General features: G+C 36.9%; 1 protein-coding gene across 1 annotated transcript in view; it reads right to left on the reverse strand.

Moving 5' to 3' along the window:
- SCAPER (S-phase cyclin A-associated protein in the ER) overlaps window positions 1-26,006 on the reverse strand; it is a 605,860-nt gene that overhangs the window by 468,430 nt on the left and 111,424 nt on the right. Inside the window, exons 6-8 of the mRNA XM_011982670.1 lie at window positions 18,937-19,037; window positions 14,623-14,739; window positions 9,614-9,774 (exon numbers count right to left, since the gene is read on the reverse strand). Coding sequence (XP_011838060.1) covers window positions 9,614-9,774; window positions 14,623-14,739; window positions 18,937-19,037 — 379 coding nt within the window. The remainder of the gene's footprint in view (window positions 1-9,613; window positions 9,775-14,622; window positions 14,740-18,936; window positions 19,038-26,006) is intronic.

The raw sequence follows: 26,006 nt of genomic DNA on the forward strand, positions 1-26,006 counted from the left end.
AAAAAAAAAAAAAAAAAAATCAATCAATGTAATTCACCACTGTCAATAGGCTAAACAACAAAAGTCATCAGATCATATCAACCGATACAGGAAAAGCATTTCACAAAATCCAACATCCACTCATAATAAAAATTTGCATTAAATCATAATAGAGGATAACTTTCTCAACTTGATAAAGAACATCCATAAAAATACCTACAGCTAACATAATACTTAGTGGTGCAAAATTGCTTTCCTCCCAGATCTGGAACAAGGGAAAGATGTCTCCTATTATCATGCTTATCCAATAGCTTGTTTGATATAGTACTGAGTATTCTAGACAGTGCCACAAAAAAAAAAAAAAAAAGAAAGAAAGGAAAAAAGACATACAGACAGGAAAGGAAGAAATAAAACTGTCCCTATTTTTAGATGACATAATAGAAAATCCCAGAGAATATACACAAAAACTCCAAGAATTATATGGGTTCAGTAAAGTTGCAGGATACAAGACCAACATGCTAAATGTCCATTGCATTTATATATACTAATAATAAATGTGTGGAAATTAAATTTAAAACTTCTAATCACAAAAAGAAAATGAAATAGTTATAAGTCCAACAAGAAAGTATAGAATGTCTATCTTGAAAATTATAACATGCTGATGAAAGAAACAGAAGAAGGCCTAAAGAAATGGAGGGACATACCATGTTCACAGGCTGCAAGACTCAGCATAGTAAAAAGATATTCTCTCTAAATTGATTAACTCTCTCTAAATTGATCTATCATTATAATTGTTCTATAAAACTCCCAGTAACATTTTTGATGTAAATAAGTTTATTCTAAATAGTATACAGAAAGACAAAGGACCTAAAATAGCGAAAAAGAAAAGAAGCAATCACTCTACCCAATATGAAGTCTTACCGCAAAGTTAATCAAGTCAGTATAGAACCGACGGAACAACAAACAAAGAGTCAATGAAACAGAATATAGAACCCAGAAATACACCCATGCTTATATGGTCAGCTAATTTTTTATAAAATTGCAAATGCAATTCAACAGAGAAAGAAAAAAGAATTTTTCTGTTATTTATTTATTTTTAGATAAGGTCTCACTCTCTCCCCCAGGCTGGAATGTGGCGATCCTCCAGAGCAGCTGGGACCACAAACACATGCCACCACACCCAGCTAACTTTTTATTTTTAGTAGAGGCAAGGTCTCACTATGTTGCCCAGCCTGGACATGAACCTCTAGGCTCAAGCAATCCTCCTGGCTTGGCCTCCCAAAGTGCTGGGATTACAGGTGAGCCACCAAGCCTGACCAAGAATTTTCAACAAACTGGTAGAATAAATGGACATCCATAGGCAAAAAATGAACCTTGACTTAAAACTCACACTTTATACAAAAAATTAACTCAAAATGGATCAGATTTAGTAATAAAATTTTAAACTATAAAACTTTCAAGCAACATAAGAACCTTCAGAACCTATGGGTAGACAATGAATTCTTAGACTTGACGACGAAAGTATGATCTATTAAAAAAAAAATAATCAATCGTACTTCATCAAAATTGAAATTTTTGCTGTGCAAAACACCCTGTGAAGAAAAGGACAGACTGGTAGAAAATACCAACACAACACGAGTGTCTAGAATACACAGAGAACTCTCAAAACTGAACTGTATTACTACAAACAGTTCAAGCAGAAAATAGGCAAAGACATGAACAAACATTTCACTGAAGAAGACATACAAAGGGCAAATAAACGCATCATGTTCAACAGCATTAGTCATTAAAGAAATGCAAATTGAAACCACAATGCATGTATAAAAATAGGTAAAACAAAATTCTGTGGTAACATCAAAACACCACAGGGCTGTGGAGGATGTGGGGTTACAGGAGTGATAGCAAAAAGTGTATGGAATTCCTTTATGAGGTGAAGAAAATGTTATAAAATGGACTGTGGTGATAGTTATACATTATGCGTGAATATACTAAAAACCAATGAACTATATACTTTAAACAGGTAAACTGTACGGTATGTGAATTGTATCTCAATAAAGCTGGTATAAAAAATGAACAGAAAAAAAGACAACTTTTGAGGTTTATTTCTGCAAAACTGAAAAGCTATATTACTACGAAAACAAAACAAATCTGTATATCATAGAACAGTGTGCCATACCATCACATGAGTCACTAAAGGTAAAAAGAAAAACTTATTTCCAGGAGAAAAGAAAACCCAAAATGCTCATTCCTGTAACTGGTATGTTAATTCATTATCCTATTTTTAAAAATACAAAACGGTATGTTCATATGTTGCATGTTTATTTTAAAATAAATATTATCAGACAGAAAGTGTAATATTTTACTTCATAGATACAGACTTTGAAATTTCTAAGTATGTTTACATCTGTTTTGTGGATTTTTAAAGTTCTTTATTATGAAAGTTCTCAAATACACAATATAGAGAAAACAGTACAATGAACCCCATGTTCCAATAATCCAGCTTTAACAATTATCAACATTTTGTCCCTCTCTTTTTTCATTTTTTTTTTTTGAGACTGGTCTCGCTATGTTGCCCAGGCTAGTACCCATAGGCTCAAGCAATCCTCCCGCCTCAGCCTTCTGAGTAGTTGGGACTACAGAACTACAGCTACCCCGGCCCAATTTCTGACATTCTTTTTTCAATCCATTCCCCTTCCCCATTATTTTTTTCTGAAATAATTTAAAACAAATACATTTCTCTCGCAACTGTTTAGTATGTATCTTTATAAGAATATAAATAGGCATTTTCTTAAAAACATAACAATATTATGATACTGAAAAATAATGTCTTATATAATATCCAGTCTGTGTTCAATTTTCACCTGTTTAATATTATTAAAATTCAGCACATACAACATACTTATGCTTTATCCTTTAAATATATATAATGTAAATTAAAACAAAAATCATAAGATGAATCATACAGAAACCACACATACCAACGGGAAAAAACTAAATTATAAAATTAAGCGTTTAACAAAAGATCTTAGTTTCCAGTTAACTGGCTCACCCTCAAAAGCACTACGCCTACTCATTTTACTTTTTAAAGGAAAGAAAAACACCCTTATTTGAAAGTTTCCTTATAGAAAGAAATACTGCTTAAAATTGGACCTAATCCTTTAACCAATAAAATTGCCAACACAAACACTATCATATAATTTTTTTAATTGAAATAATATTTAAAGCAGTGAAGAGGGGAGTATATCAAACTAGGAATGGTCTCTTTAAAACTGAGAAATTAGTTATAGACAAATTATATTTTTAATAAACCTTCAGTGCAAACTATATTTAAGAAGTATTCCCATAATAAAGAATGTTTAAGAAAAGCAAATCATGCAATTAAACTGTCAGAGAACTTTTAAATAATTAGAAGGTTAGGACAGAGTACACAAAACTAAAAATTACATTTCATTTCATAGTTTTTACACTTGTACAATTTTTTAAATTTTACAAATGTCATTAAGAACGTTATACTAAATTCAAGTCAATATAACCAGTAACTGATGTGTACCTGGAATAATCCCAATATTACTGTGAAATATTATTTTTATCACTGTATTTAATTCAATAATATTTTGTTTAAAATATTTACATCAATGTTCAAGAGATGTTTTAATTTCCTTGTTAGATTTTGATAGTAAGGTTACGCTTGCAACATTAAAACATGGTCCTCTTTTTTATCCTCAGGAAGAGTTTCTGTAAGATTCATGTTATTTTTACCTTAAAAGTTTGGAAGAAGTAACATGTGAAGCCATCTTGACCTGGAATGTTCTTCATGAAAAAATTTTTAGTTACAAACTCACACTTTTTAAAAACACTTCTAAGTTCTCTCCAAGTTTTTAGATTTCTTACAATGCAAATTTTAACTTGTGTTTTTCAAGGAATGTCAATCCTTTTGTAATTCCAAATTTAGTGTAAAATACTGGTCATAAAAATCCTCTTATCTTTTTAATATTTGTGGTATCTCTCTCTAGCAATATCCTCTATTTCATTCCTGGTATTCCTCCTTGTGTCTTCTTTTTCTTGATCAATACTGTATAACAATCACTTCTTAGTCTTTTGGCTAAGATCAAGTGCAGTAATATATAACTAGAGGTCTGTTAATTCTACTGGTCTATTTAAAAGAAAGACTTTTTGGCTTCTTTTATTTTCTCTATTCTCACCTATATAGTTTATTTCGTTCTATATTCTTTGGGTTTTACTTGCTTTTCTTTTCTAACTTCATGAGATAAACAAAGAGTGAATTTTAGCTTTTCTTCTTTCCCAGTGTGTACAACTGAGGCTAGAAATTTTCCTCAAAGGCTAGCTTTACCTTAATCTCACAAGTTTTTAAATGTTCACTTGTTATTCAAGTCACTTTTTCTAATTTTCACTGTGATATCATCTCTAACTCAATGAGTTATCTAAAAGCACATTCCAAAATTCCAAAAATTTGAGAATTATATAACTATATTATTTGTAATTGATTTTTAATTTAATCCCACTGTGTTCAGTAACAAACAGAATCATTTAAATCACCTGAAATTTGTTAAGACATGTCTAATGACCCAGCATGTTTCAATTTTGGTAAATGCTCCAGATGTGCTTGATTATATATTTGGACTTAGAGTTATAGCCATGGCAAAGGAGCTTGTGTTAAAATTTGACCTCTTCCTGCCAAAAACAACTATAAAAAATTAAACAGCATTGAAAAGCAGCCAATGTGGCAAGTTTAAAGGAAGTACAATTCCTGAGAAGAGAGAAGGACAACGAGATCAGATCCACATTCACCATAGTATTTTCTCCTAAAACACCTGGAATTCAGGGTAGCAAGGGAAGTGAGTCCTGGCAGAAACCAGCATTCCCAACCAACTGAAACAGGTATTAGAATTCAGAGAATCTAAAGCAACTGGAACTTCAGGGGAAAAAATCTTAGAGGGGGTGGGAAAGTACTGCAGGGTACTGAATCAAAAAAATCTTCATTTAATCTCTCCTTAAGAAGTCTGACAACTGCTAAAAAAACTTTGCATATACAGGGCAAGACTCCAAGAAACCCAGCAGAAAGCAGCAGGTGGGAAGCTAATGAGCTAAGGTGATATTGTAGCAACTGTATAGTGCTGAGGAAAATATTTTAATTCAGGAATGCAGTGGTCTTCGCAAACACCCTAGGTTTTCATTTGAGACCCCAAAAGAAATAAGGACAAATTAAAACACATCCAACGCATCAAACTTAATAAAATTTCACACCAAACCAAAGGTCACCCAAGTCCTCCCAAAGGGAGATGGAGAACAAATGATTGGGGTTTTTTTGTCTCACAACATGACAGTGAATAAGCAGATCACACTCTCCTCTGGGAAGGGACTTGGGTGATCTGCTTGTTCTCTATCATCTTGCCAGACAAAAAAAAAAAAAATCATTTTAGCTGGAGGCTCTATAATCTTTAATACACAGTGTTAAGATTGTGAGTGATGCTTTAAAGAAAAAGGTCAAATAATTGTAAAACTCCAAAAAAAAAAAAAAAGATTTTAAAGTACACCCACAGGAAATTCAGATATAAAGGTAATACTGAGGCCTTTCATCCTCGCTTCTTCCTCCAACCCTCTTCTCCCACTGAACTTTCAAGCTTCCAGATTAAGAAAATTCACACTCAAGGAATACTTTCAAATCTGATATAGATCATGAGATATAGGTCTTCAAGGCTGATACTATAATTGAGTGAGTCATTGGCAGTCTTGGGAGACTCTGGCAATCTAAAGTTAGATTGTGGGCTCTGGTAGGTTGTTTACAAAGATGGATGCCATCAATTTCTCCCATCCCAGTGCTTACATGCCACTCCTACTGTCGAGTGGTGGAGACTGTTCACTCTCCCCTTGAATCTCTGGTTGGCCCTGTGACCTCATATGTTCAACTGAATATGATAAGTGATGTCCTATAACTTCCCAACTGAGGACTTACAAGCCTTGTAGCTTTCATTCCTCCTTGTTGGAAGCCAGATGACATTTAAAGAAGCCCAAGAGAGATCACTGAATAATGAGAGACCATGTAAAGAGAAAGAGGCTTTAAGAAGAACTTGGGTTTCCTAGACAAAGCCAGTATCAAGACTTCAATCATGTGATGATATCATGTTGTGTACTTTAGTTTCAGCTCACCTGTCATAGCTGACACCATGTGGAGAAGAAAAGAGCCACTCCACTGAGCACTGCTCAGATTTCTGACTCAAACAATTATGTGGAAATAAAATGGTAACTGTTTTAAGTAGCTAAGTTTTGGGATTGCTACATAGAAATAGATATTAGGAATATTCAGTTGCGCCTCCTCTTTCTAGCACAGGATTCAGCTAGCTCACTCAGTATGTGTGCCAGTTACCACTATCTTTCTCCTTACTAACTTCCAAAAACTTGTTCATATTGTCTCTTCTCCTGTCTCTTTTTCCTTAAGTCCAATTTCTAAATCATTTTATACTATTTTAGCTGGGTTTGGGGAAGAGAACATTAAATGCATGTGGTCACTCTATCATCTTTAACTAGAATTATTTTTTATAACACAAAAATTACAAACTTCAGTTCTATAGCTACTGTTATTATACATTACTTGAAGTGTACACCTGTGATATCGCAAAATATATATTTGGTCTTCATCTCAGTCTCCTGGCATGCAACTCCTAAAACCTTTGGAATTCCCAAAGTGATGTGTCTTTTTGTATGCTAATGAGTTGACTACTGGCTGGCAGCCCTTATGTGGCTTCAGGATGGGAGCTGGTCACTGGAAAAAATAAGGCAGTATCAGAACACTGAGACTTTCAGCCCCAAACTCCTCAGCCTTCAGGGAGGGAGAAAGGAAAAGAGCTGAAGTTTAGGTTGCTTGCCAATGGTTTAATCAATCATGCCTAGATAATGAAGTTTTATAAAAAAACTTTTTTAAAAACAGGGTCAGGGAATGTTTGGATAGCTGAACACCTGAAGGTTCCTAGAGGGTTGTGTGCCTGGAGAAGGCATGGAAGCTCTTCTTCCCTTTCCATTTAGCTTGCCCTATGCATCTCTTCATCTGTATCCTTAGTAATATCTTTTATAATAAACTGGTAAACGTGTTTCCCTGACTTCTGTGAGCCACTCTAGCAAATCAATCAAATCCAAGAAGTAGGTAGTTGGAATCCTGATTTATAGCTAGCTGGTCAGAGCACAGGGAAAATAATCTGGGGCTTGTTACTGGTATCAGAAGTGGGAGGCAGTCTTGTGGGGTTGAGCCCTCAACCTGTGGGACCTGACACTATCTACAGCTCGACAGTGTCAACATTAAATTGAATTCGAGGACAACCAGCTGGTGTCTGCTGCAGAACTGACTGACTGGTTGTTGGTGGGGAGAAATTCCCACATACTTCATGGTGATCAGAGGTCACAGAAGTCTTCTGTGTTGAATGCTGTGCCATGAGAGCAGAGGAAAAATAGGTTGCTTTTCCCACAGAATGGCATAACTCGCTGTGTATAACACTGCACTGAAACCCCAAAACAGAAGACAAAATTGATCTAAAACAAAATTTCCCAATACATTAATAAGAGTTATCTTTAGTATAGATATAATCAAGATCTATTATTTCATCTCAACTAGGTGAGTTACTCATGAATAATCTGAAGTGGACTGCTTTAAACAAAACGGTGATATGTATTAATATCATGATTCCTTTAAGCTTTTTGCAATTTTGATTTGTACAACACATTTCTCTTAGAATCTTTCAAGATCCAGAAACTGAGTTTTATGATTGTATATTTTCCTACACTTTCCTAAGAGAACTCTTGCCTACAGTCAATTATCTACTACTAAGTCAGTATGAAGAAAAGAGGGGCAATATATTGAAGTAAGCCAACACAACTTACTGAGAAAAAAATGAAAACACACAAAACACATCCGTAACACAGAGACAGCAATGTCTTTTGTTATGTGCAATAAAACATTTCTTTCTGAACCAAAAGGCTCCAATGGCATCTTCTACTGAAGAAAACAGAAAGCAGTGTCTGAAGTTCTCTTGAATTCATGAAACAAAACTCATTATTACCTATTATCATTCTAAAATCCCAGCCTCTATGGATGTATAAAAATCCACTCGGGACTTCAAAAGATATTTACATAAAACATCTATATAATTATTATGAGATATTTTGTAATCTACTCATCTGACAAAGGGCTAATATCCAGAACCTATGAAGAACTCAGACAAATTTACAAGAAAAAAACAACTCCATCAAAAAGTGGGCAAAGGATATGAATGGACACTTCTCAAAAGAAGACATTCATACAGCCAACAGACACATGAAAAAATGTTCATCATCACTCACCATCAGAGAAATGCAAATCAAACCACAATGAGATACCATCTCACACCAGTTAGAATGGCGATCATTAAAAAGTCAGGAAACAACAAGTGCTGGAGAGGGTGTGGAGAAATAAGAACACTTTTACACTGTTATGGGACTGTAAACTAGTTCAACCATTGTGGAAGACAGTGTGGCGATTCCTCAAGGATCTAGAACTAGAAATAGCATTTGACCCAGTGATCCCATTACTGGGTATATACCCAAAGGATTACAAATCACGCTGCTATAAAGACACAAGCACACATATGTTTACTGTGGCACTATTCACAGTGGCAGGAACTTGGAATCAACCCAAATGTCCATCGGTGACAGACTGGATTGAGAAAATGTGGCACATATACACCATGCAATACCATGCAGCCATAAAAAAGGATGAGTTCGTGTCCTTTGTAGGGACATGGATGCAACTGGAAACCATCATTCTCAGCAAACTATCGCAAGAACAGACGACCAAACACCGCATGTTCTCACTCATAGGTGGGAACTGAACAATGAGATCACTTGGACACAGGAAGGGGAACATCACACACCAGGGCCTATTGTGGGGAGGGGGGATGGGGGAGGGATAACATTAGGAGATATACCTAATGTAAATGACGAGTAATGGGTGCAGCACACCAATATGGCACATGTATACATATGTAACAAACCTGCATGTTGTGCACATGTACCCTACAACTTAAAGTATAATAATAAAAAATAAATAAATAAATAAATAAATAAATAAATATTATTATGGGATAAAATTGTTCCAGGTAGGCCCTCATAATAATCCCTCTTCTAATTATTTGTATTCCTTAATTATTCTGATGGTATAGAAAATGGATGTGTGAGCAAAGATAAACACAGAATATTATTTTGCAGTACGAAATAGCAATCAAGTATTAAACAGCTGAAGTAGTAAATATGCTATTTAAAAGTGAATTCTGCCTAGACTAAACTACCCTTTTTTATTCCTACCTGAAGTCAAAAGAATGCTAAAGGATCTTATAAGGAATAAACAAAAGACCTCATTCTCCTTAAAGTTTACACATGGCAAACCTGAAACTAGAATGATCTCCATAAGCTATCTACAGTGCTGAAAAGTAGTTTTGCTCAGCTTTTAAGATAATTTTATGTTTTAATTAGGTAAATTAATATCACATATGTTGTACAAAAAGATAAATAGGACCAATTTTAAACAAAATAAATATCTCTATATATTCACCTATTTGCTACACAAAATGGCTAATTCAAAGTCACTTGCCATTTTTGCGTGAGGCCTTCTGCACTGTCATTGGTGGGCAAGACTGGGCGGGTGTTATGTCTGAAGAAGCAGTAGAGCCTGTATGATGAGCCTTTACCTTGTCAGCCCAACTGACACCTGTGGGAGCCAGACGAGGAGCTGGCACTGTGCCAGTTGAACCTCTATGGAGAAAAGTAAACACATTTAATAAATTAAACATAAAAGAAAAACTTCTGAATGCTAAATGTATTTAAAATTTAAATTATGCATATGAATATCCACATTTATAGAATAATAATCTGCCATGGCAATTTAAGGTAACTATATTTATACATTTATCTTGATCTAATACTTCATTAATTTTATATAGTATAACATATGGGAATAAATAGAAAAGAATAAGGATAAAAGCCCTCGTTGTTTAAAAGAAAAATTCACTTAAATGAGGAAGCTTTTAAAAAATTATGCATCGATACCTTAAAGTTTTTATTTTCACTTACATGTTTTAATAATACAAATATTGGCCAAGCGCAGTGGCTCACGCCTGTAGTCCCAGCACCCTGGAAGGCCAAGGCAGGTGGATCACTTGAGGCCAAGAGTTCAAAACTAGCCTGGCCAACATGGTGAAATCCTGTCTCTATTAAAAATACAAAAATTAGCTGGGCGCGGTGGTGTGCACCTGTAATCCCAGCTACTCAAGAGACTGAGGCATGAGAATTGCTTGAGCCCAGGAGGCGGAGGTTGTAGTGAGCCAAGATTATGCCACTGCACTCCAGCCTGGGAGACAGAGTGAAACTCCAAAAAAAAAAAGAAAAAGATATAAATATGCATTAATTTGTCAATCTTGATAAAGACACTACTAAAATAGGCTTTTTCTTTGTGTACATTTCTTACATGATCCACAAGCCTGATGATGCCTCACTGACAACATCTAAATTTGGTTCCTTTAAAGTGGAGTGAAAATTCAGTGATGTCTATTACAAAATTTAATGCACAATTCTCCTTAACCTTAATAATATTTTTCCCAAATTTGTATAGTTGTCCTGTCTACTCCTTATTTGACAGCAACTTCAGCAGTTCCCTTTATCAAAGTTTCCAAAAATTTATCTTAGTTTTCACAACAACAATGACTCTTTTTACACTCATATTTTAATGGTCTACTTAATATTTAAATTATGAGTTAAAATAATGAAAACAATTCACATAAGCCAAGTTTGGTAATTAACAACACATTTGAAGTAAATATATAACTCAACCAGCAGGAGCAGAAGTGAGTAGATGTACAAAATGTAGCCTATGAGCCAAAATTGTTCCTCAAGCTGAAAGACACAGTGTGTTCTATAATGATAATGAAGACTGAATTAACCCAATGACACAGCTACGTGGAGATCAATATAAGAACTTTTACCACACATGAATTAAAGGCTTTGAGGGTTAAAATAAACCATACACTATACAGTACTCTGAACCACACACCAATGAAATGCATTACAGGGCAAGTATCCTTAAAATGGTGCTTGAATATATAAATATTTGTTTTCATTTGCATATCTTTTCCCTACTCCACTTTGGTTCAACTATTAAATGGTCCCAAAGCCCATCAACCTTTAAAGGCAATACTATCTAATAACAAAGGAACTTGAAAGCAAAAGTTAGATTCTATTAAATAAACACTTCATCAGCTTTTACCAAGTGCCATACAGTGCTAGGCACTTAGAATAGAGAGATACAGCAGTAATCTTGCCTCAAGGAAGGTCCTAGTGTAAGTACAAAAAAATAGACATTAAAAGAAAAAGTGTAAGACACTGCAAAAACAATAAAACTGTATCCAAGGTTGAGCAGTACAAGAGGTGAAAGCTATTAACTGTGACATGAAGTTAGGAGACAAAAAGCAGTCAAGAAAGGTCAGGTTTTAACAGAGAAAAGAAAATGTCAGTTTTAACAGAGAAAAGAAAACATCAAGCAAACTACTTACCAACCCCTCCATTAAACATCAGATGTTAACATTCACTCTAAAGAAGTAGAGTCCAAAACAACTTAGTCTTAAAAACAATTTTTTTGTTTGTGCAAAACAAATGTGACAATTGTTTAAAATAATACAACTACTAGAGGTTGAAATACCATTTGAGGCAAACAAAGAGCTGACCAAAAAACTTAAAAGGAAAAGCTCAAGAATGAGACATCCATGGGGGACTTTGAAAAGTTCTAGCAAATTCCTGAAAATCAAGAAGGCCACACACATATGCAGGTTGTGTGCATACCTACGAAATACTTGAGAGGACCCTAATCTCTCACCTATGACTGGCCTTGAGAATCTAAGAAAGGAGGAACTGACAAGCAAAGGCAGAGTTATAAACTGCCAGAGCATTCAAAGTATGTCCCAACAGACACACAGAACTAGGTGAGAACTAAGAGATTTATTGGCTCAAGGTATTTAAGGAAACCTCTGTCAAATCATTAGTTGATGTTGACAAAACATACTGCTGAATAGTTGCATACAACATACATCAACATACACTCATACTGTATGTACCCATGAAACAAAGTGTACAGACGTCACAGAATGAGTTAAGTGTAGCACTAAACTAACAGTAACAACAACAGTCACAGTTACAATCCTGGAGAGGGTAGCTATCTGATCTCCAAAGCTGTCACATTTTATCATTTAAAATGCTTACTTTTCAACCAAAAAAAAAAAAAAAATCAGAAGATGTGCCAATAAACAGGAAAGTATGGCCCATTCACAAGAAGAGCAGCAACAGGAAGCCCAGACACTGGACTTCCTACACAAAGACTTTAAATCAACTATTAATTACATTTAAAGAACATCAAAGTGGCCAGGCGCAGTAGCTTGTACCTGTAATCCCATCACGTTGGGAGCCCAAGAAGGATGGATCACTCGAGGCCAGGAATTCGAGACCAGCCTAGCCAACATGGCAAAACCCTGTCTCTACTAAAAATACAAAAATTAGCTGGGCATGGTGGCATGCGCCTATAATTCCAGCTACTCAGGAGGCTGAGGCACGAGAATCGTTTGAACCCAAGAAGTGAACGTTTCAGTGAGCCGACATGTCACTCTACTCCAGCCTGGGCAACACAGTGAGACTACATCTCCGAAAAAAAAAAAAAAAAAAAAAAAAACAAAGAAGAAGAAAAAGAAAAAGGAACAGATCCTCAAAGACCTAATGGGATAGCATCAAGAGTACAAACAAGTGTATAGTGGAATTTTCAAAGGAGAGAAGAGAGAGAAAGGGGCAGGAAAAAAAACATTTAAAGGAATAATGGGCAAAAACTCCCCAAATTTGATTGAAAACATTAAATACATATCCAAGAGACTCAACACACTCCAAGTATGATAATCTCAGAAAGCCACACTTAGATATATCATAGTCAGAAGATCAAAAGCCAAAGACAGACAATCTTGAAAGAATCAAGAGAGAAGTGATGGATCACATTCAAGGATTCTCAATAACAGCTGATTTCTCATAAGAAACTATAGCAGCCAGAAGGCAGTAAGGAAACATAAAGTGCTGAAAGAAAGGATTGTTAACCAAGAATTCTACATACTACAAAACTACCCTTCAAAAACTGAAAGATAAATGAAGACAGACACTGAGAAAATCTGTTACTAACAGACCTGCCCAACAAGAAATACTAAAGGGAGTCCAGGCTCAAACAAAAGGACAATAGATAGTAACTCGAATTCATACGAAGAAATGAAGACTCCAGTAAAGGACTAGAAAAGAAAACCATACAGGTAACCACAAAAGACAATATAAATGTAGTTTTTCTTTGTAACTCTTTTCTTCTCCTATCTGATTAAAGAGATAACGGCATAAAACAGTAATTTTTAAACTGTGTTGAGCTTGTAATATATAAATAATGTAATTTGTATGACAATAACACACTGTATGACATATATTAATATATAGATCTATTGCAAAGGAAATTGTTAATTCATGTGATAAAATATTTGGCACGAAATATGTGAGTTTTAATCTTTGGATTACTATTTATGATTGAATATATTACATGTCCTAAAAGCTAAACTATAATCTCCTGGATTTTTTTTTTTTTTTTTTTGAGACAGAGTCTCACTCTGTTGCCCAGGCTGGAGTGCAGTGGCACGATCTTGGCTCACTTCAACCTCCACCCCCTTGCCCCCAAGCAGCTGGGATTATAGGCACGTACCATGACACCGCCTAATTTTTGTATTTTTAGTAGAGATGGGGTTTCGCCATTTTTGCCAGGCTGGTCTTGAACTCCTGACCTCAAGTGATCCTCCCACCTGGGCTTCCCAAAGTGCTGGGATTACAGGTGTTTTTACTTTTTATTTAGACAATTTCAAACATATCCACAATGCAGGAAGACAGGTCCCTTGGTAAACCCAGCTCTTCCCTCTCTGGCTTGCAATTTTCAGAAAAAATATACCAAGAATGCAACATCTTGAAATAAGAAGGAACTGACCACAACAGCTCAGGCTTTGTCCTTATCCCCGTAGAAGAGGACATCCTGCAACCCTTGCACTCAGTAACCTAAGTGACATCGGTGTATAAAATCCAGAGCAGGGTGCTTTTGGGGTCTTTTGGCTGTGGTAATAAATGGAGCTCATACAAATGAAACTCCATTCCCCTAGTTAGCTTTCCTGAGTCCCGGGGGACTATCTTGCCATGGATCCTAGGCTTCTGTTGATTCTTGCTGTCTATCTATGAGTAACAACGTTGCTTTACCTGACTTGTGCAAGTCAGCATATGACTCACCAAACTCCTCCTCTGGCAACTGGGCTTATGCAAAATCTTCCATCAGCTCTAGGAACCTTAGCAGAAATTGATGAGATGTTTAGAATCCTCCCCTGGGATTGCTAACCAACACACAGTGTTCCCCTCCTAAGTGTCAGAACCTGTATACAGTATTCTGCGTAACATATACATGGATATTTTTATAATAGAATATCAGAATCATAATACTATAACTAAGAAAATAATTTACTGTAATGCAAGTCTTAGTAGTTTTTTCTACGTTCATCTCACCCAAAATTTAAGCTTCGTCGAGCATTTGATGTTACATTTATTCTATCTGTTGATGGACTTGGAATCACATGGCGTCCCGGAGACATCTTCTTTACTTCCCATGCCAATGATGTTGGTCTGCCAATTCAATATATAAACCAGATTAAATTAACAGAGAAAAGGGAGAAACAATCTTTTCTCTTAGTTGTTAGTGGGTGAAAAACTAATCCTACTTTTCAACAACAAAAAAAATCAGAACATGTGCAAATTTTCCCCTAGAGCATTGATTACCAGAAAGTTATCATACTACCAGTGAGAAATCATAGTTGATAAATGGTTCAGGATTTTCTATCGACTGCAGCACAGCAACACTACTCCAATTACCTCAAAAAGGTCATGGAGTTACAGGGATATGAGATACATTACTTATGATTTATAAGCTTCCACAAGCCCAGCTAAAAAAATATTAAAAAGGCAATGATACTACTACTTCAATCTACTTGTCTCTGATGTCCTGGAGAGTCTGTGAAACACATATCAAAAGAAAGAATATGGTAAGGGTTAAATGAAGAGTAGGAAAATATAAAATGTCCTTCCTCTACCTCTTAATCACTCATGAGAGTAGGATTTCACAGCTCTTTGCTGGGAAAGCTAAGAAAGATTTCACTGCTCTTTGCTGGGAAAGCTAAGACATGTAACTTAACGTCTACTTCTCCTTCATTGGCCCCACAACCAACTGGCTTACAGGATGCATAATATGCCCTCAATCAGATCCCCATAACTCCCATGGGTATCCCTGTATCTTACTCTCCATTTCCTTTCAATCTTGCCAACTGTTGATATCTGCTTTTAAAAATTTCACTGGCAAATGGTATTTCATTGTCTTTGTTTTCTAAATTATATGTTTATTATCATTACTAGTGAAACTGAACTTTTTAACCAATCATCTGGATTTCTTCATTTGGGATTCACATGTTGGTATCTTTCCCTCATTTTTTCCACTGGGATTGGCACCGTTTTCTGATTAATTTGAAATAGTTTACTACAACTCTTATGGCTACAAATCCATTGGCATTGGTGATACAACTATTTTGCCTTTAATTTTTCCTCTGTATTTGGAAACATTTGTTTTCTTCCTATTTAATCAGTGTATCAATATTTTTCTTTGTAATGTCTGCCTTTGTCTTACAAAGTCCTCATATGCAAAACAAATATATAAATATTTACCTCTATTTTTTCTTTAAACATATACAACTACAGTTTTTACATTTAAATCTCAAGGCTAGCCAAAATAAATTTGGATGCATGATTTGAAGAATGCAAGATGGATAATGCCATCTATAGAGCATTTTAAGACTGCTTTCCATATACAGGTGCTGTCTCATGAGGCAACGAAGAGAAGTGCTGATAACTGGCAAAAGTAAAAGGGATGCTTCAGCCGGGCATGGTGGCCCATTCCTGTAATCCCAGAACTCTGGGAGGCCAAGGAGGACAGATCACTTGAGGTCAGGAGTTCGAGCCCAGCCTAATCAACACGGTGAAACCCTGTGTCTACTAAAAATACAAAAATTAGCTGGGTGTGGTGGTGGGTGCCTGTAATCCCAGCTACTTGGGAAGCTGAGCCTTAAAAGTGGAAGGTGGAGGTTGCAGTGAGCCAAGATGGCACCACTGCACTCCAGCCTGGGTTACAGAGTAAGACTCTGTCTCCAAGGAAAAAAAAAAAAGGATGCCTCAGGTATATTTTTGAACCACAGTGCCAAGAGAGGAATGGTAACCACTCTGTTAAGCTTGGGTTTGGCTTATGTATCTTTCCCAATACAATCCTCAAAACAGTCACTAATAGGTAATCGAATTTTGCAAGCACAAAAAGAATCTATTTTTTTAATGCATTGGTGATTACATTATAGACCTTCTTTGGATACAATAAACAAACTCAATCAAGTTAAATTTAAAAAATGAAAAGAAAAAGAAAATAAAGATTTATTGTAAGGATATAAACTGTACAAAGTCAAAGACATCCAAAAGTTGGGGGAGACTACAATTAGGGCTCGCAAGGATTAGGGCCGGTATAGGCTCTCAAAGGCCACATCATTTCTGTTTCTCTCTGTAAACCTATGCCCTTTTTTTTTCCTCAACCTGTTTTACTCTGCTTGTTGTCACAAGCGACAATATAACCACAAGTCCCAAATCAGCATGATGATCTCTTAGCTTGGGTCAACCCAGTGAAAGAATGAAACCCCAGATCCAATCACCTATTACCAAGGGTAAGGGTAAAACAGCTTAGTACAAACAAAGACATTTAGGCCTGACCCACCCAGGGACTGTGGATGAAGTAGGCACTAAAAAACTATCAAAAATTTTACTGTGAGAAACAAAAATGTTAAAAGGATCAACCTATCTTAGTTTCCCTAGATTTGGTTTCCCGGGAATCCAGCCCTTCTGGATTTCTGTCTTGGAATTCCTTTACCCTACTGGTTCTGCCTGCCTACTGTAGGGCTGACACATTACTATGAGACAAAAGATGCCTTTTTTACTGGATAGTTTCACCCACTAAGATTGAACCAAGATTAAATCCAAGGCAAAGAGGCAGGATAGGCCTATTCGCTCTGGAGGAGGGAAAAAAAAAAGCAGCCTTGTAGCTCCATGTGACTGGGCAAGTTTACCAGAGTTTAGGAATTACTTAGATGTCTAAACTAAACTGCTATTTTGCCTTTGTACATAACCAAAATAATACTAAGTCCATCTGGTTATCTATCTCTGGAGTATCTAATACTCCTTACTGTTACTACCTTAATCTGAGTAGCCATTATCTCTAAACTACATTGCTGTATCTCAGCCTTCCCACATGGCAGCCAAAATGATCTTTTAAAAACATAAATCTAATATGTCAATTCCCTACTTTAAAACCCTTTATTGGCTCAAAGTCAAATCTAAATCCCTTATTATTTCTACAGAGCTCTACACAATGTGGTCCTAGCCTAGCTCTGTAGGCTCATCTCATGCTACTCTCCCCTTGTTCTTTTCACTCCTGCCCTACTAAATTCCTTGATTACACTGTGCTCCCTTCCACTTCAAAGACATCACACATGCTGTTAGCATTATCTCAAATTACTCTTTTCTCTTTGTCTAACTCCTACTTAATAATTCTGTCCCAATTTAAATGTCACCTCCTCAGGTAAGCCTTCCTGGCTGGACTTAGCAAACTGGTTAAGGGTACTTTTTCTCATAGTCATAGAGAAAGCTGTATTTCTTCTTGATGACACTTGGCACATTTATACTTACTTAACATCAGTCTTTCCTATTAGAAATGCACTTAGTCCATCCAGGCTGCTACAACAAAATACCTTATGACTGGGTAATTTATAAACAACAATAAGAAATTTATTTCTCACAGTTCTGGATGCTGGGAAGTACAAAATCAAGGTGCCAGCAGATTCAATGTCTGATACGAACTCTGTTCCTTATAAAGATCATCTTTTAGCTGTGTCCTCACATGGTGGAGGCGTAACAGCTCCCACTTCTTTTATATGTCACTAATCCCATTCATGAGGGCTCCACCTTCCCGACTTAACTACCTCCTAAAGCCCCCACCTCTTAATACTATCACATTGGTGATTAAATTTCAACATATGAATTTTGGGAAGGCACATTCAGGCCATAGCACGTACTACATACTTCATGAGGGCAGGGACTGCACCTGTCCTCTTGACCACAAAGTCAGAGAGCTTGGCACACAGCACTCAGATACTATGTGGTGATTCCAAATGAATCTTTCTAAAGGAGCTTTGATCCCGTATTATTCCCCTAATCAAAAATCATCAATTTTCCTCATTGCCTAATACATTAAGAAGAAATACTGTATCTTTCCTTACTACCTGGACTTCGCACATGCCCTACACTTACACAGCTGTTTAAATGTATTCCCTTCACTGAAATGGCCAACCAGCTGGTAAAATCCATCCCATCCTTCAAACAGTTCGAGGTCCTCCTGAAATCTTCCCTGATCTATAATCCAAAATACATTTGTCCTTCTCTGAAGAACCATAATAGTCTTTTGCACTAAGTTCTATTTTTATCACACTCAGGCTATAGATTCTATGAGTAGTAAATGTGTCACATTCAACAAATCTCTGTACTGAATAAAGTGATAATACCCAATTAATACTCACTGATAAATATCCAATAAACATTTGTTATTTAATTGAATGAGAAATGCAGCACCTTTTAGATTTTTACAAGTTTCAGGTCAATATGAGGTTAACTTTATTGTCAGTTTCAATGATTGCTATTGAAACTGCTGGAAGATAGGAATATTGAGACCAGAGAGCTCATTACCTGCTTTGAGCATCTGTCTTCTCTAGCTTTTCCTGAAGCTGAATCCAGTCAATCAATGCTTTGAAATCTCTTACATAGTTATCCAGCATCATTAGCACCTCCTAAAAGAAACAAACAAAAAAAAACATTAAATTCCACTCTGAGACTAAAACCTTTGAAGAAAAAAAAAGAGTGAACTTAAGAATTAGCAGTTTTTACATTATACTGTTCAATGAAAAAGCTGCATAAGTTACTGATATAGGTTTTTTTTTTCATTCTGTTTGGTAAGATAATAAGAAATATAACAGGTTGAAAGTCTAAAGACCAAGAAATGATATTCATGTTCCTTCTCAAAACCTCCCCCAATAGCCATCCTTTCAACCTTTTTATTATGAACTTTAATATACAGAAAAGTACACTAAATATAAATCCAGCTGCACACTTGCAGTCCCAGTCACTCCAGAGGCTGAGGCAGGAGAATTGCTTAAGCCCAGGAGTTCACGACCAGCCTGGGCAAGATAATAAGATGCCATCTTTAAAGAATAATAATAATATTAAAAATTAGCAATGTTTTTCAAGGTTCGACCATCTGGTAGCATATAGCAGTACTTCATTTCTTTTTATGGCTGAATGACTGCATGAATATAGTATATCTGTTTATTCATTTATCAGTTAATATTTGGGTTGTTTCTACTTTTTGTTTATTATGAAAACTGCTGTTATAAAAATTTGTATCCAGGTTTTTCTGTGAACATGTTTTCAATTCTCTTGAGTATATACCTAGAAGTGGATTTGCTGAGTCATATGATAACTCTTAACTACCAAACTTTTTTCCACAGCTGCTGCATCATTTTACATTCCCAGCAGCAATTTATGAGAGTTCCATATTCTTCACATCCTTGCCAAAACTTGCTGCTTTCTGACTTTTTTATTCTAGTCATCCTAAATGAGTGTGAAGTGCTATCATTGGGAGTTATGTGCATTTCTCTGATGACTAATAACTTTGTGCTTTTCATGTACATTAGACATTTGTTTACTTTTTTTTTTTTTTTTTTTTTTGAGACGGAGTCTTGCTCTGTCACCCAGGCTGGAATGCAGTGGCGTGCTCTCTCAGCATCTCGGCTCCCTGCAACCTCCACCTCCCAGGTTCAAGCGATTCTCCTGCCTCAGCCTCCCAAGTAGCTGGGATTACAGACAGGTGCCACCACGCCTGGCTAATTTTTTGTATTTTTAGTAAAGATGGAGTTTCACTGTGTTAGCCAGGATGGTCTCAATCTCCTGACCTCGTGATCCACCTGTTTCAGCCTCCCAAAGTGCTGGGATTACAGGTGTGAGAGCCACTGCGCCCAGACGACATTTGTGTATCTTAAAAGAAATGTCTATTCAAATCCTTTGCCCTTTTTTACTGAGTTATTTGTCCTTTTTATTGTTGAGCTGTAAAGTTCTTTATACATTCTAGATATTAGACCATCAACCATATGGTTGACAAATATCTTGTCCCATTATGTGGGTAATTTTTCCATTTGATAGTATCTTTTGACACACAAAAATTTTTAATTTTGAAAAAGCTCAATTTATTTTTTCTCTGGCTTTGGGTGTCATAGTCCGAGGTCACAAAGATGTGTATGTTTTCTTCAAAGAGTGTTATACTTTCAGTTCTTACATTTAGGCTTTAAACTGTATTCAGTTAATTTTTGTATACAGTGTGAAGTAAAAATCCAAATTCGTTTGTTGCATACAGATATCCAGGTGTCCTAAAACCATTGTTGAAAATACTATTCTTTCCCCCATCAAATGGTTCTGGCACTCATGTCAAAAATCAAATTCATACACAGATGTATGAATTTATTCCAAGGATTTAAAATCTATTTCATTGATCCATATATCTATCCTACTGCCAGTACCACAGAATTTGATTATTGTGGTTTTGTACTAAGTTTTAAATTCAGGGGGTCTAGATCCTCAAACTTTGTTCTTTTTCAAGACTATTTTGGCTATCCTATATACTTGCATCCCCATATGAATTTAAGATCCACTTGTTCGTTTCTGCCAAAAAGGGGGAAGGGAGCAATTGGAATGTTCATAGGTATTGCATAGAATCTGGGTATCACTTTGGGAAATACAGCCACCTTAACACTATGAAGTCTTCTGTTCATGAATTTTGAATATCTTTTCCTTTAATTAGGTTTCTCTTATTTCTTACAATGATTTTTCATAGTTTCTTTCAATTATATTTTATAGTTTGTGTGTACATCTTGTACTACTTTAGTTAAATTTATGCCTAAACATTTTATTGTTTTTGACGTTATTTTAATGTAACTGCCTTCTTAATTTCGTTTTTGGATTGTTTATTCCCAGTGTATAAAAATACAACTGATTTTTGAGTGTCCATCTTGTATCCTGTAATTTTGCTAAACTTGTTTATTAGCTCTAATAATTGGGGGGCAGGTGTCTTTTAGAGTTCTTTATATATAGAATCATGTCATCTGCAAGTACAGTTTTACTTCTTCCTTTCCATCTAGATGTTTTCTATTATGTTTTCTTGTCTAATTGCCCTGCCTAGAACCTTTAGTACAATATTGAGTGTAAGTGGCAAGAAAAGACATCACTGTCTTGTTCCTGATCTTAGATGGGAAAGCTTTCAGTCTTTCACTATTAACCATGACATTAACTGTGGATTTTTCGTAGATACTCTTTATCAGATTAAGGAATTTCCCTATTGAATGTCTTTATCATGAAATGGTATTGGCTTTTGTCAAATGCCTTTTCTCCACCAACCGAGATAATCTGTGATCTTTTTCCATTCATTCTATTAATATATTCTATTATGTTTATTGATTTTCATATGCTCAACCACTCTTACCTTCCTGGACTAAATCCCACTGGGTCATGATGTTATAGACCTTTTCATGTACTGCTAGATTTGGTTTGCTATTACTTTGTTGAGAATTTTTATGTCTGTATTTGTAAAAAATATTGCTTAACTAACATTATTTTTAACTTCAGTGTTTAGAAGAATTCACTGGAAAAATCACTAAAGTTGGGAATTATTTGGGGGATGGGTATTTTTAATTATAAACTCAGTTAATAGTTACAAAGTGACATAGGTTTTCAATTACTTATGTCCGTTTTTATTGTTTTTCTAAGAATTAATACTTTTTGTGTAAACTTTCATTGTACAAAAGGAATCCCAGTTCTCCCACTATATGTGGTCCAACTTCACAGATAGCATCCCAACTTCCACGAATCCAAACAGAGAATTTTAGATACCCAAATCACCTAGCTGACAGCAGAAGGGACTCAGTATTCTGAGTCTCCAGGGATCACAGAGAATAAAGAGGTGATTTTCAACGGATGTGTGAGCACTTCCAGCAGCTACCTCCCTGGGTACAGGAAAGAGAAAACGGGCCAAAACTACTAGCCCCCAGTTTCTCCACAGAAAGGGTTTGTCTGCACACTTTTCCAGCTGCAGCCTGAGGGTTTGGGCTTATAACTAGCCTGCATCTGGAAGCCAGGGGAGCAGGTAAACAATAGACCTCCAGAAGCCTCAAGGGGCTTATGGGTACCTCCTGCCCCTTCCCCCCTTCATCCCCACACCCACCCCCAGCCTTGCTCCAGCAATAAAACTAGGTCTGCAGATTTTCCCTGGAAGGAGTTTGCATGTACATGGCATGCCCCAACTTTTACAGCTCCCACCCAAAGGACTGGCTCCTAAATCACCTAGCCCTGGGAGTTGAGGCTCTGCATTTGTGAATCTCCCTAAACTACAAAGAGCAAAGAGCTGCTTTTTAAACAGGTAGCGTTCCAGCAGACAGCCTCCCAAGGTCAGCACTGAGCTAAAAAGCAAAAACTCCTGACTCCCAGTTTCTCCCTAAAGGAGACTGACTACATACCTTAAAGTCCTGACGTCTCCAGCTGCTACCTGTAGATCAGGCATTACTTAGCCTCTATCTGGGAACTGAAACTGCAGGAAATTAGCAGTCTTCTGAGACCACAAATATGCATGTGGGGACTATCCACAACTTCACCTGCTGGCATGCTCCAGAGATAAAGCCAAGTCTCCAGTTAACCTGCCTATCTCCAAGAGAAGATAGATTAGGCATCTGTCAGGCCCCTGGGAGCAACAAAGTACAAAGCAATGGGTCAAATGACTGTGCAGTCTGAACAAGAATATGGCATCACTGCAGATCCTCTCCCCAACTTAAACAAAATGAGAGAAAAACTCCAGCTCCTAGCTACTCCCTGAGAAACGAGAAACTGGAATACACATTTAATACCCCCAACTTTTCCAGCTGGATCTTGAGAGATGGATTTCTAACTTGCTTGTCTCAGGATACTAACAGGACTTGGCATACCCTAATCTGGGGGCCACTAAGAACAAAGACTGCAGTTTAGATCAGCACAAAGGTTTGAGAGGCACCTAGAATAACTAGCTGAACTGACAGGTAACATCCATCTCCTACCCAAGGCCAGTATGACAAGACTAGGAAAGGCAGTTGCCTTACCTAATGCACAGAAACAAACACTAAGCGTCAAAGAAAATGAAGAAACAGGTATATAAGTTCCAAATAAAAGAGTAAGATAAACCTCCAGAAACTGATCCTAATTAACTGCCAATATGTGACTTATCACATAGAGAACTCAAAAGAACAGTCATAAAGAAGTTCATCAAGGTCTGAAGGAGTAATGCATAAAACTAGCTAAAAATTTCTGCCAAGGGACAGAAAATACAAAAAGTACCAAACAGAAATCATATAGCTGAAGAATATAATACTCAACTGAAAATTTTAATATAAGGGTTAAACGGCAGACTAGATTAAGCAGAAGAATAATCAGGAACTCTAAGACAGGTCATCAGAAATCATTTAAGATGAGGAACAAAAGGAAAAAATGAAAAAGAGTAAAGAAAGCTAAAGGGACTTACAGAGCAGCATCAAGCAGAACTAAATATGCATTATTGGAATTAGAAAAGAAGAAGAGAAAGTGACAGAAGGCTTATTCAAAGTAATGATGGTTGAAAACTTCCCAAACCTGGGAGAGGAACTAGAAATCAAAATCCAGAAAGCCCAAGTAACAAACTAGATGAATCCAGAGATATCTACACTGAGACACATTATAATCAAATTGTCAAAAGTTAAAGGCAAAGACAGAATTATGAAAGCAGTAAAACAAAAGTTACTTATTACACACACAGAGGCCCCCATAACACTATCAGTAGATTTTTAGCAGAAACTTTGCAACCCATAAAGGCTGAAATGATAAATTCAAAGTACTGAACAAAAAAGAAAGTGTCAACCAAAAAAATTATACCCAGAAAATCTGTCCTTCAAAAATAAATTAGTGATAAAGACTTTCAAAGACCAAAAAAAGCTGAGGGAGTTAATCACTACTATACCGGATTTACGAGAAAAGCTAAAAAGGTTGTTCACATTGAAATAAAAAGAAACTAAACACCAACATGAAAGCATAAGTAAGAAATTCACTGGAAAACGAAATATATAAAGAATAAAAGAACATTTTGTGACTATAACAGTGGTGGGCATATCAATTATAATCCTATTATAAAAGATAAGAGATAAAAGTATTAAAAATATTTATGGAGGGGCAGAGCAAGATGGCCGAATAGGAACAGCTTCAGTCTCCAGCTCCCAGCGCAAGCGACACAGAAGACAGGTGATTTCTGCATTTTCAACTGAGGTACTGGGTTCAGCTCACTAGGGAGTGCCAGACAATCGGTGCTGGTCAGCTGCTGCAGCCCAACCAACGAGAGAGACCTGAAGCAGGGCGAGGCATCGCCTCACCTGGGAAGTGCAAGGGGGAAGGGAATCCCTTTTCCTAGCCAGGGGAACTGAGACACACAACACCTGGAAAATCGGGTAACTCCCACCCCAATACCGCGCTTTACCAAGGGTCTTACCAAACGGGCACACTAGGAGATTATATCCTACACCTGGCCGGGAGGGACCCACGCCCACAGAGCCTCCCTCACTGCTAGCACAGCAGTCGGCAATCTAACCTCAAGGCAGCAGCGAGGCTGGGGGAGGGGCGCCCGCCATTGCTGAGGCTTAAGTAGGTAAACAAAGCCACCAGGAAGCTCGAACTGGTGGAGCCCACAGCAGCTCAAGGAAGCCTGCCTGTCGCTGTAGACTCCACCTCTGGGTGGAGTCTGACAGCTATCTGACAGCTTTGAAGAGAGCAGTGGATCTCCCAGCACGGAGGTTGAGATCTGAGAACGGACAGATTGCCTGCTCAAGTGGGTCCCTGACCCGAGTAGCCTAACTGGGAGACATCCCCAACTAGGTGCAGACCAACACCTCACACCTCACACGGTGGGGTATACCCGAGAGGAAGCTTCCAAAGCAAGAATCAGACAGCAGCACTCGCTGTTCAGCAATATTTTGTCTTCTGCAGCTCTGCTGCTGATACCCAGGCAAACAGGGTCTGGAGTGGACCTCAAGCAATCTCCAGCAGACCTACAGCTGAGGGTCCTGACTGTTAGAAGGAAAACTTACAAACAGGAAGGACACCCACACCAAAACCCCATCAGTATATCACCATCATCAAAGATCAGAGGTAGATAAAACCACAAAGATGGGGAAAAAGCAGGGCAAAAAAGCTGGAATTTCAAAAACTAAGAGCGCATCTCCCCCTCCAAAGGAACGCAGCTCATCGCCAGCAATGGATCAAAGCTGGACGGAGAATGACTTTGACAAGATGAGAGAAGAAGGCTTCAGTCCACCAAACTTCTCAGAGCTAAAGAAAGAATTACGTACCCAGCGCAAAGAAACTAAAAATCTTGAAAAAAGAGTGGAAGAACTGATAACCAGAATAATTAATGCAGAGAAGGCCATAAACGAACCGACAGAAGTGAAAACCATGACACGAGAAATACGTGACAAATGCACAAGCTTCAGTAACCGACTCGATCAACTGGAAGAAAGAGTATCAGCAATTGAGGATCAAATGAATGAAAGAAAGCGAGAAGAGAAACCTAAAGAAAAAAGAAAAAGAAATGAACAAAGCCTGCAAGAAGTATGGGATTATGTAAAAAGACCAAATCTACGTCTGATTGGGGTGCCGGAAAGTGAGGG

The sequence above is a fragment of the Mandrillus leucophaeus genome, unplaced genomic scaffold (assembly GCF_000951045.1).
Source record: "Mandrillus leucophaeus isolate KB7577 unplaced genomic scaffold, Mleu.le_1.0 Scaffold241, whole genome shotgun sequence".
In the NCBI taxonomy this organism is placed as follows: Eukaryota; Metazoa; Chordata; class Mammalia; order Primates; family Cercopithecidae; genus Mandrillus; species Mandrillus leucophaeus.